Raw genomic sequence first — 12,427 nt, forward strand, 5'->3', positions numbered from 1 at the left:
TAGGAAAATTCTACCATTTACTGTCTGGGTTTAATATTGGGATGGCTAGTCAAATAAAACTGTAGATTTAAAAATGCAGTACATCAATGTAAAAATAAGAAAGGTAGTAACTAATAATTTCTAAGACTTAAAACATACAGAGACATGCTTAGAGTTAGAGGTCCTTTTTTTCCTTATATTATTTCAGGCCAATTTTTTTGTCGTATCTGCAAAAGGTGTCAGAGTTAGATTTAAAATGCTGGTATAAAAACAAAAGTTGAGTTTTGCTGGGAAGACTGTAATGGAGTTTCTTGATACATAGGAGATACCTGAGTTCTTGTTTAACGTCCTTGTTTTCTGTTTAGTGTCAAATAATACCCTTTGTGAATTATTTCTTCTTGCTATCTTTGTAGGCTTTCTCTCATTAAATCTGAGATATCCAGTCTGCCAAAGCACACAAAGCAAAAATGATACTTATTAATGATAGATAATGGAGGAAGGAGGAGGGAGAGAGAAAAATCCTTCATATTGTTCCAGATTTTTTGTTTATGCAATACCACAGAACATTAAATGATACTGGAAGTACAACATCACACTGTATTATTTAAGAAGAAATTGCTTCTCATCTCTTTTAATAATAATTCATTATGATAATGCAAAAAACCCCCAAACAACTCCATGTTTGCAACTTTTCATTTTGACCATGGAAAATACACTGTTAATTCACTGTTACAGTCGGTTGCGTTGCCTTTGTGTTCCCATGCATTTGCTAGGAAATGTGATATAAACCCCTGAATTATCTTTTGATTAAACAAAACCTCCCTAGCTTGATGGGAAGCATTATGTGTTGAAGTGCTTCCCACCTCCCCGATTCCGATAAAGCAGATTGCTTCTATTTCAAAGCTAGTATTTTGTCACATTTGTGAAATACTTGTATGACATTGAATAATCCAGATTTACTATAGTTCTGCTTGTTACTGTTGGAGAAGCTGATGCTGATTATATGTAAAACAAGTCATTCATTGTCTTTTTTTTTCAGGTAGTAATCACAAATTAAATCTGGTTAAATCTGGTCTAGAAAATATTGCTAAGAAATCACATTTATTGCATTCTTCAATACAGTACAGGGAAAAAACCCAATATATGATTTGCAATAAAAATAGTTCTTGTATGTGTTTTAACTCTATAAAAATCCCTCCAAATTGTAGATTGAAATCTCTTTACAGGCAAAACATTAAGCCTTCTGCTTCTGGCAAGACTGTTCCCTTCGCCTTGTTTTATGTTGAAATGACCTGGAATGCAATATTGGAACCTGTTTTCAGCTTCTCGTAAAATTAACTTACGGCTTATGCGAGCGTAAACTCCATGGAACATTTTTTCCAGGACAAGTCCCCTTTTATCTAAGCCTCGAAGTATTTGCAGAATGTCAGAGGCTTAGAATGTCAGATTTCTTGAAAGGATGTGCCAGGGTTTCTTCACAATTTTTAATTAAAGTTGTGTTTTCCTAGAACTTTGAAGACTTTGTACCTTTCATCAGAAGTTTGGGCCCCTTACAGTCTGCTGTGCTGTTTCTATAACCAACCCTGTAAAGCCGATGTGATTCCGACCTGCGTGAACCATAGTGCTTTTGCTATGGCGCTGTTTAAACTTTCTTCCCTTGGCTGTGCCTGTACAGATGGTTTTATGACCACTCGCAACAGTTTGCGCGTGTTGACACAGCTGTGCTTTATTTAAGTCAGAAAAAAATGTAATCTGCAAGTAACCTTAACAGCTGTGGTTCATGTAGTACAGAGAACTTGCCGAGGGTAGCTCCTTAGGTAATTAATGATCGTGGATAAGTGTCATATATATATGACAATGTTTGTTATTACTGCCTTTTTATTGCTTTATTGGCATCAGGAGACCAGCTAGGGATGTTAGGGGGTGTAGTCTTGATGTTATTGGCATAGAGAACCCTGGGAAGCTTCCAACAGTTGTTAAGTAGAAATTGAATCTGTTTTACAGTCCTTTCCAGCCTAATTTCTACCCAGAGATTCGTATGAGAGAGGCAAGTAACATCCTGCAGTGATTATATAAAATAAGCTGATTCTGTTTACCATTTGGATTTATACGATTCAGCAGCGTTTAAGTATAGGGAACAGTGTCCCATGCTTTTTCTTTTCTATAAACAAGTCTGACTGCAGCTAACGTTTAGGGCAAGATAATGCCTCTGCGCCTTTTAAGTAAAAAGTAACCAAGATGGGAAGATCCCAATGCCTAGGCAGCTTTTTTTTTTGAACACCCAGTTTATAGTAACACTTAAGCTTTATAAAAACGTCCATGTGCAAAAGCTTCCTTTTGTATGGGAGTTAACTTTATTTTAAAAGTTCAAGTACTGTGCATGTAATTGGGTTTCCACCTGCCTACAGTTTTATTTCTGGGAGATTAGAAAGCCTTTCCCTTTTTTCTTCCTACTCTTGAAATGAACTGTTTCTTCTGGTAGTAATGAAGCAGGCTGCAGAAATGACTTGTAAAGGAGTTAGGAGCACAGCGTATGGCAGGTTTTCTGCAAAAGCAGAACTCCCCAGTCCAGTACTTCTTATAAAAATAGGTAAAATTTTGAGGGAGAGGTTCTGAAAAAGACAGTCTTTTGGAGTGGGGGAAGATGAATGTAGAGTAATAACAGGTATTTCAGCTTTTGCTTGGTCTTTGTCTGTAAAAATGGGTCTCTCTCCTCTTTGGTTGTTTGCATTTCATTCTGAATTTGCTTATTTCCCAAATCTGAAAAATGTAAGCAGAATTTCCAACTCACTTTTGCTTTTTTTCTCTGATGGCAGTGAAACTTATCATTCCTTGGGTTGAGGTCCAGAAGCTGGAAAGAACCTCCAATGTCTTCATGACCGACACGGTCCGTGTCACCACTCCAAATAAAGAGCGCGACTTCTCCACGTTCCTCAATATCGCCGAGGCTTTCAGGATCATGGAGCAACTGGCAGATGTGACGCTCCGAAGGCTACTGGATAATGAAATCTTTGAACTGGATCCAGGCCTGCAGGATCCTACTCAGATTACCAAGAGGTAAAGAGCTAAATTGTTCTCCCTTGTGTGAGCAGAGGTTCAGTGGTGGGCTTCATGGTTTGCTTTGTTAGCTGCGTAAGATTTCAAAGGTTTACTTGATTGGGCAAAAACCAGATTTTATGATGTACCATGGTGTATCAAATGGGTGCATTTTAACTTGTGTGCAAGTTACTGTTTTCCATTTTGTATTCTTCCCTTAAACATCGCTGTGGTTTTTTTGTTCATTTGTTTTAAAAGTACCATTCCCTGTAGAAGGGTAGATTGCAGCAAGGGATATTTTCCATCTTCCCTGAAGAGCAACATTATTTTGTTTATAATTTTGGTAATGTGTAGGCTTTCCCAGTGCCATCAATTCTGTAGAGCTACTGCTTTTGATCATGTCTGAAACATGGAATTTCCCACTAGTGTGATTGCCGTAGCTGACTTAGCAAGCAGCTATAGGACTTAAAAAACCCACAGGCAGTTGCAAGACATTAATACGCTGCTGTCAGCTCTACACCATGCGTCCCCGAGATGCATCTCTGCATTCCTCTCCCACTACAGAAATGCATTGGGTTCTCAGGGAGAAGATGGGTAACTGTTTCTCTGCCAGTAGCACAACAGACAACTCTTGTGTTTTATTTGGTGCTGTGGGAAAGGGGAAGGGAAACTGCCCAGAGGAATTTTAGGTGGGCAGGATGGAATAGCCCAAACTGGAATTTGCCTGGGGCGTCAGGGTTAAGGTGCTGGTTTAAAATACTTCTTTACTGAATGGGGTGTGAGTGGAGTGCTTATCCCCTCCTGACTCATACCCTCTCCTGCTCTTCCTTCCTCTCCCTCTGCCAGAGGTATGAAGGGAATGACCCAGGTGTTGCTTCCTGGCTAAAACATAAGGAATGCGTGGTATCCTTTCCCAAAAACCAGAGACATGTCCAGTAGCTGTTTTATTGTTTCTGAGGGGCATTTTTGCAGTGGTGTTGGGTATTCATCTCGGCTAAACACTTCTGCAGAGTTTAATAATGGAGTTTAAAATAATAAAATGCACTTTCTCTGCAATTTCATATGCACACATGATAAGGACACACTGACACCAGGATTTCATCCATAATATCATCAAGGAATTCATTTGAAGTGATAGAGTGGTGAGCAGCCACGAACGTCTCTGCAGACTTTTTTTTTTTCATAGCCAGGGTTCCTTTAAACACAAGAGCGACCATTGTTTTTACAATGTGTGTGTAACTGGATGTTGTTAAGATTGTAGGCTATTGGCCTGAGAAATGTAGGGTATGTACTTTGACTAATTAGGATATGGCTTTGAGTGATAGGTTATATCTAAGCCCCCTTCCATGCTTTACTATTCCACCCTCCTCCTGCTTTTAGACTGAAAAATTAGGTGCACAAAGCAAGGAAAGTAAATCCAGAGGAGATGTAACAAATAACTGGGGAGGGAGATATTTTTCAGCATCTACTGATTTTTAAGTCATCATTGTCACTTCCCAAAAGAGTCTTCGAATCAGGGGTATTGACTGAATGGAAGACTACAAAGAAACTAAAATTACAGTTGCAAAGAAAAGTATAAGCTTAGTAATATGCTATAATAAGGAGGTTCTCAGGGTATCAACCTGTAAGTACCTCGTGGCATTTTTGAATAAGCAAACAAGCAACAGAAACCATGCCACCCACTTATCAGAACAGTATTTTTCCTCTCCTTCCCGCCAACTTAAAAAAAGCGGGGGGGCAGAGGAGAAGGAAGGGTTAAAATGTATTTACTGGAGAGTTTTTGGGCAAGATGTTCTCTAACCTGTGCTGCTGCTGATGTGCTGTAACTTGAGATGGCAGAAAGGAAAACATGGAAACATGGAAGATGCCAAAATCCCATTTCCTCTGCATGAATCAGGTAGCAGTTGGATAAGTTGCTCTTTCTGGTGCCCTTTGTCACACTTCAGCAACCGCTTTGATGTAACGTGATTAAGCAAGACTGTAGTTTGAATAGTGGATGAACTGGTTTTTAATGCTAACATGTTTGGGGGGGGTTGAACTTTTTCGGTGTGTGAAATTTTTGTTGCTGCTTTTTTTCTTGAAGCCATTGTAGTACTACTACAAGAACAACTCTTTTTCACTTGACATTTTTTCCCCTAATAATTGTCTTTGTTAATTCTTATGCATGATTTGGAAGCAAATAGTAGTGTATCAAAATGAAAGCAATAATCCACAGATCATTAAAACTCTTCCAGCTGTGTCAAATTAATGAAGTTGCTGTAGTTTTCTTTTGTTTGTTGACTTTCTTTTGCAGGAAGCTCATCTCAATATCTTTATTTTTTAAAAATGCATTTTTAATGTCGTCGTGGTCTGTATATTCTGCATTCTGAAAACCAGAAACCGTTGCTGGTGTTTCTGAGGCTCTTGGGGTCACCCTGCTGAGCAGTGGGGGGTCGGGACTCAGAGAGGCTGTGGGATTAGGCCCGCAGTCTGTGACACAAATTATATCATGGCCAGAGTCAAACAAGTTAATATGCAAGTTTCCATGCTGCTTAATGAGAGGCTAAGGCTGGGAACAATGGATTACAAAGGGATTAATGGCAATTAAGTTAATTGCCATAAAAAGCAAAGTAAAGCTGAGGTGTTTGATAACTACAAATGCCATTTCTTGCAGATATATTTATGGGCCATACAATTTTACTGGAACGTACGGTAACTATTTTTTCTTTCTTAATAGGAAGATCGCTGAAATCTCTGGTGTAGGTTTCTTGTATTTCTTATTTCCATCTCTTTCAGGATGCAAGAATATCCATTGCGTTCCTCAAACGTAGCGAGGAAATTGGCCAGAGCAGAACATGCGATTTAAAAGCTTTAGTGCTGGTGTCAGTAAGGTTTCAAAAGTATGATACGTTTATCCAGGCTCTAACCACCTTGGTTTCTTTTCTTCATGTCTAGCTGTAAACTGCCAATGATGGCTTTGCTTCGTATGAAGGCAAAGAAGGTTTTAACACTGATGTAAGCTGAGCAGAAACTGTTTGAAGTATCTGGAATCGTAAATGTCACTTCAGTCCGCATTAATTCATTCAGAGAGAGAATCCGAGAACACTGTAAACCTTGAGCAACAAGGAGGATGTGACTAGAAAGAACCTCCTTTTATTGCGTCTGCCCGGCAAAGGGCAGGGTTTGGATTATGTCTGTGTGTCACTCAAGATTGCCTAACCTGGTTTTAAGGATTTCCAGTAATGGAAATATCAGGATCCATACCGTTAACTTCACTGTCCTATCATTGAAAAGTCTTTCTGAAGTCTAACTTGAATCTTTCGTGCTGCTTTTTGAGTCTGTTACTTCTTGTCCTGCCCAGTACTATTGAAGAGATCAGATGTTCTCTCTTTAGAGCAACCAGTTGTGTATTTGGACATTGGGATGTGTCTACTTTCTCTTTTCTTCTGTAAACTGTACTGCCCTAGTTCAGCCAGGTTTTTCTTATTGGTCCTGATTTTAGCCCGTCTGGTCACTCTTCTCTGTTTAGTTCCCATGTGAGGATATATCAAGATTTTCATAAAGTCTGGCTAAAATATCAGTTGCACCTCCTCCACCTACAAGTCCGGTGTTCCTGCTATGTAAGGGAATTATGTTGGGTTTACATTTGTCCTGACAAGTCCATATTGGCTCTTCTCAGATAACTTCTCCTGGCTTGCTTACAAGAAGCCTTTCTTGCCATGAGAATTTAACAAGACGTATATCATTGGATGTGTTATTTCCAAAATCTGTAACTTTCTGGAGTCTGAATAGCAAAAAGAGTCTAGTAATTGGTCTCTAAAAGCAAGAGGTCAACCAGCCTGTTTAGATTTTAGATAGGCAGCAAATGACTCAGCAGAGCTAAAATCTTGCCAAGTTGACTTCTGTTAAACCAGAGAAAAACATTTGACAGTGAGGCCATAATTTTAAGTGTCCTAATACTTTTAGGCATTTTGTTAGTCTTGTGTGTTATTTCCTTTAATTTAAAACTCTTGGAAGGTAACATAGGGGTCACACACAAGGAGATATCGCAGTTCAGACTTGCTGTTCACTTTGAAGTGCTGGGGTTGGAGACAGTCCAGGATCCCATAACGTGCAAGTCAGGAACTGCACTTGGAAAGAATCGCTGAGTTTTCTGAAAAGCAGGGAACAAGGCAATTGCATCTTCTTGCCTTTTATTCTCCTGATGCATGTGTAAACACTCGATAAACATTATTTTTACATAATGATAGCATTCCTTCTTTTTCTTAGGTACAGCTCAGTACACTGCATTTGCTTAAAAACCAAACCACCATGGAAATTGCTAAGCTAGAGAAGAAAATTTCAAGCAGATTGGGCTGCAGGTAGAAAGGTTGTGTTTCTGTTCAGCCTTGGAGGTATTGTGAAACTCAAAATGGAAGCTGTGGAACCTGGGCCGGTCACTGCATCTTTAACATGTTTAAACAATTGTCTCTCTTGTTTCAGGAGGTAATTTCATTTGTGGGTTTTTTTGAAGGGTTATAGGGTTTGGGTTTTTTTAACCAGCTCTAATTTTATTTGGCTCTATTTATGAAGGGAAGCAATTGTTTTAAGCCCTAGAATTTGCCTGCCTAACAGGAAATATTTTCATGGTGTGCCACTTTCTAATAAAACCTCTTATTTGAGCCCACAGCGGTAGGTGCTGACAGCATTTCATCCCCGTGCTACTGTTTTCCTTTCTGGGATCCCTCCCGCCAGCAGGCTGGCCCCAGTTTCGGCACTTGTCTCTGGGGCAGCCCTGGCTGCGGTGTGGTCTCTGCGGTGGCCCTGCCTGACCCTGTGTCATGAGTCATGGGGGACAAGCAGTTCCAGGGATGTTGGGGTTGGCAGCCTTCCCTCAGTACGGGGTGAGGGGGCTGGATGCAGTGCTTGGTGAATTTACATAGTTTCAGATACGGGAAATGTCATTCTTCAGCTTAAAAACCTGTGGCTTCTTGTTTCAAAGGCCCCACCCCTGGAGCCTGCAGCCCCAGGAGATGCAGCAAAATCCTGAAAACTCAGAAACTGCAGATTTTGGAGCGTTAGAAAGAGTCATCTCTTAAAAAACAGACAATCTCTGTCTCAGCAGAGGTCCCACTCTTCTGTACAATGCCTCTTTTCACGTAAAGGTATAGAAATGTTCACAGCCGAGTAGATCCAGGGAGGGTCTTACCTTCTCAGCACAATAGCAGGAGAGCACAGCTCTACCCAGACCTGACTGCAGATGCTATCAGCAGCACTCATCTGTGCTGTGCAGAAATGGAAAATATTTTAGTGGTGAGTTAACTAGGAGGCATATCCTGATCCAGCTTTGTCACAATAGCAGATCGCTGTGGGCACTTATCAGAGTTGCTCTCGCTGTGGAATTTTAACTCGGGCGCAAACTTTTTGTCTTCCTTCACAAAGAGGGTTTCTCTTTGTTCTTTGTGAAAAAACAGGAGACAATTTGTCTGTTTTCCTTGGATAATCTTATTAAGGAAGATAATGCTTGAGAAGGAAACAGCAGCCGAACACTGGTCAAGCGCGTTCTGTCTTTTCTGTTGGTCGCAGATACAGATCCACCCTTCTCAGGTCTCGGTTTGTTCTCTATTGTCTTCCTCCCCGTTTGACATGGCTTTAGTTTTCTCTATGGATTAAACTGAAATAAAAAAAAAACACACAATTGATTTACTTACTGAAGCAGAGGCTTTGTTTGTCTCAACTTATTTTTAAACATCAGGGCTGGGGTAGGGGGAAGGTGTCTGCAGAAGAGAAGGGTGAAGGAAGGAGCGGAGAAGGGATTTATAGCACCAAGGTACCACTCCCTGTTATGCTTCAGCCCACGCTTTAAATTCTTTCAATGGAACAAAGTCAAGCATTCTTTTTTTCCTAAGGTGAATCATGTTTGGAAAAATTTACTTGTACTAAAGAAAATGATAGAATTTAAGCCCTAATGTTTCTGGAGCTGCTGTTGGTAAGCTAATAGCCGTGGTCTGTTTATAATGTAATTGCATAGGTCTCTAAATTACTGCAGACTTCATTAAAAAAGAAGGAGAAAAAAAAAAATCCCCAAAGCCAAGTCTGTATAACCATAGCTCAGTAATGAAAGCTTCACGTATTTAAACTTTTTCTCTCCACATAAATGTGGATGGGTGACTGGAAGGAAGCCAAGTCCAAACTGAATGTAGCTGGTGCTGTTATTCCCAGCTGAGTCTGTAAGTGACCTGAAACTGTTCTGCATTTTGCAACTGTTCTGAGGGCTCTCAGAGGCCGATACCTCTGCAAGTCAAGGATGGGATGATGTAAATGCCACCGTCATTAACTCTTCTATTACTGACCACTTTGGAAGTACTCATCGAGCAAATGCATTACCCTTGGGTGCAGGTGCAAATATCTGGGGTGATGTTGGTAATGCTACTAGGAAGGGAAACAAGGAACATAAAGCTAATCTCCATTGCTCAACATATGTTCATCAGATGAAAGATTTAGTTATCTCCTGGGCATTGAAACCTGTAACCCCTTGAAGCTGGAAAGTGGTACAGCAGCCATAGAAAATGCATGGTTAAATGATAATTAAAAAAAAAAAACAAACCAACAAACCAGCTGATTTAAATTAGTGTCCTTTCCTTTCCTAGTCACTACAGTAGTTTTTTTTGATCTTATTGTTAAACAAGCAAGTGTTGATAATGATTCTTTTTTGTATTTCAAAGTCGGTCTTTTATCAGTCTGTTCACATAGGCAGTGAAGATTGCTGTGCACGGTGCTTTTATTCTGTATCCCTTGCTCTCGATGAGGCTAACAAGAAAACGAACCTTGCGCTGGAGATCCTGGCTTTCGGGGTCTTGTGATTCGCTCTTACTGCTTTCTCTTAAGGGATCTTGAAGCCAGAGCGCAGAATGAATTCTTTCGGGCCTTCTTCAGATTGCCCAGGAAGGAGAAGCTGCATGAAGTTGTAGACTGTTCTCTCTGGACGCCGTTTAGTCGCTGTCACACAGCGGGAAGGATGTATACTTCAGACAGTTATATCTGTTTTGCCAGCAAAGAAAATGGCTGCTGCAATGTTATCATCCCACTTAGAGAGGTAGAGTTGTTTGTTTGTTTCATTTGGGGTCTCTATCTGCCTTTTTCTGCCGTAAGCAGCCACTGTCACTTGACTTACCTGCAAACTATCGTTTGATGAAAAACAGTAGGATGTTTGTGTGTATCGTGCCTACAGGATTGTTGTAAAGCTTGTTCTGGCACTCATTAGGACATGAGTTCCTAAAAATCTGGGTGATTCAACATGATCCTCACAGTGAAGTAGGGACAGGTAATGCAGCAGGACAGAGCACTGCAAAACCAGAGTCTGATCGGTCCAAGCCTTGGACAGTGCTCCCCTCCCAGTTCCACAAAAGCATATGTCCAGCTTAATGTTGATTGAGACTTCAGCTTGGACCCATTCTAGCAATATAAAAGCATCCTTGCCTGGGATCAACACTTAGAAGTGTTGAAGTTCTCCCTCCATAGACAAACTTGAGCAAACCTGTGGGTACTTTGCAAACCTGTAGGGCAGAGAGAAAAAGGCGATGTTCTGGAGGCAGTGATGAGCTGCCACATTTCCATGAAATCAGAGACTTATTTAAATGGGACGGAGAATGCATGGGAAGGTGGTGGGAGTAGAAGAGGAGAAGAAAGCTATCAGCAGACACCTGCCTGATCTGCTGTGGATACAAGGCTGTTATGATCTTTTAATTAAAGCTTTCCTTTCATCCTCAACTAATAACAGAGTAACATCGAGATACCCTATCGGTAGCAACTTATCTTTCACTGTTACAGAAATAGAAAACAATGAGGGAACAGTGTTACATACTTAATCAGAAACAACAAAACAACTGTTTTCCCCTGTCCTCAGGAGTGTGAACGTAAATTTCCTCCTTCATCCCCCAGAAATTGATCAAGCTGATGCTTTTCTAAATCTTGTTTTAATCATCACTCCCCTTTCTTTCTTTCCCCTCAGTCCACTCTCCAGAAGTGGGCCTCAAAGTCATTTAAAAAAAGAAAAAAAAGCACCTGGAATACTTTCTGGTGCCTGCTTTGAGCTTCTAAAGAGACCGTAAACTTCAGCTGGTAGGATGTGTCTGATCAAGGAAAGCCAAGACGAATAACCATGTTTAAAGCATGTGTGTAAATGAATGCTGTGTTTGTACATGTGGGTACATGTAGAATATTTGAAGATGTTTCTGTGGATGTGATGCATAATGTGTTTTCTATAATGTTTCTGGAAAAGGTAATCAGTATAGAGAAGATGGAGGACACAAGCCTTCTCCCTAATCCCATCATTGTTAGCATAAGGAGCAAGATGGCCTTTCAGTTCATTGAGCTGAAGGACCGGGATATTTTGGTGGAGAACCTGCTCCAGAGGCTAAAAGAAGTGAACTCCAGCAACCCAGTTCACTGTAACAACTTGCAAAATAAGAACCAGGTACTGAACTTCTGGGGTTTTTCAGATTATGAGTTCAATGTGTTTATCCGTTGGTCCGTTGTCCTGCCTTCCTCAGGGGGTTGATCTTGGGCCAGTGCTGTCCAATGCCTTCTTTAATGACCTGCCTGATGGAGTGCACCCACAGCATGGTTGTGATTGACACACTGGGAGGAGCAGCAAATATGCTATGGGGCTGGGGCTGCCCTTCACAGAGACCTCAATGATCTGGTGGAATGGGCTGATAGAGACCTCGTGAAGTTCAACAAAAGCAAATGTGAAGCCTGGCAGAGTAACCCCGTGCAACAGGAGGGGCTGGGGGCTGGCTGGCTGGAGAGCAGCCAGGTGGAAGAGGCAGGGGAGTCATGGTGGACAGCAGGTTGAGCTTATAAGTCAGCAGTGAGCTCTTACAGTGAAGAGGGCCAACAGCATATGGGGTTGTACTAGCAGGAGTGTAACCAGCAGGTCAAGGGATGTTACTGTTCCCTTTTATTCAGCACTTCTCAGGCTGATCAGGAGTACTGTGTCCAGTTTTGACTCCACCCCACCACACAAGAAGAGCATTGACAAATTGGAGTAAGACTAGCTGAGGGCCACAAGATGCTCGGGGGCTGGAGAACATGCTTTGTGAGGAGGCTCCTCAACCTCGAGGAAGCAGGGCTTGTTCAGCCTGTCTTCCACTAGCTAATGGGGAGTTACAGAGAAGATGGAGCCAGACCCTTCTTGGAGGTGCCAGCTAAAAGACGGGCGACAACAGTCACAAGTTGCAGCAAGGGAAAATCTGAATAGATAAAAAGAGAAAGATCTCCCCTCAAGGGTGGGCAGAGCTGGACCAGGCTGCCCAGAGAGGCTGTGGGCTCCCCTTCCTTGGAGCTATTCAACTCGACTGGACACAGCCCCCAGCAACCTGGCCTGAGGAGCCCTGCTTTGAGCAGGGGATTGGAAAAGATGGTCCCCTCCAACCTAAATTGTTCTCTGATT

The 12,427-nt window shown here is 41.4% G+C and overlaps 1 protein-coding gene across 2 annotated transcripts in view; it reads left to right on the forward strand.

The window, feature by feature from the left end:
* Window positions 1-12,427, forward strand: part of TBC1D8 (TBC1 domain family member 8) — a gene marked incomplete at its 5' end in the record, with an annotated part of 51,174 nt that overhangs the window by 23,360 nt on the left and 15,387 nt on the right. For both annotated transcript variants that reach the window (XM_082304895.1, XM_082304896.1), the window contains 3 exons: window positions 2,796-3,036; window positions 9,862-10,069; window positions 11,255-11,449. In XM_082304895.1, the coding sequence (XP_082161021.1) occupies window positions 2,796-3,036; window positions 9,862-10,069; window positions 11,255-11,449 (644 nt within the window). The remainder of the gene's footprint in view (window positions 1-2,795; window positions 3,037-9,861; window positions 10,070-11,254; window positions 11,450-12,427) is intronic.

The sequence above is a fragment of the Platalea leucorodia genome (genome assembly GCF_965183815.1).
Source record: "Platalea leucorodia genome assembly, chromosome: 2".
Taxonomy (NCBI): Eukaryota; Metazoa; Chordata; class Aves; order Pelecaniformes; family Threskiornithidae; genus Platalea; species Platalea leucorodia.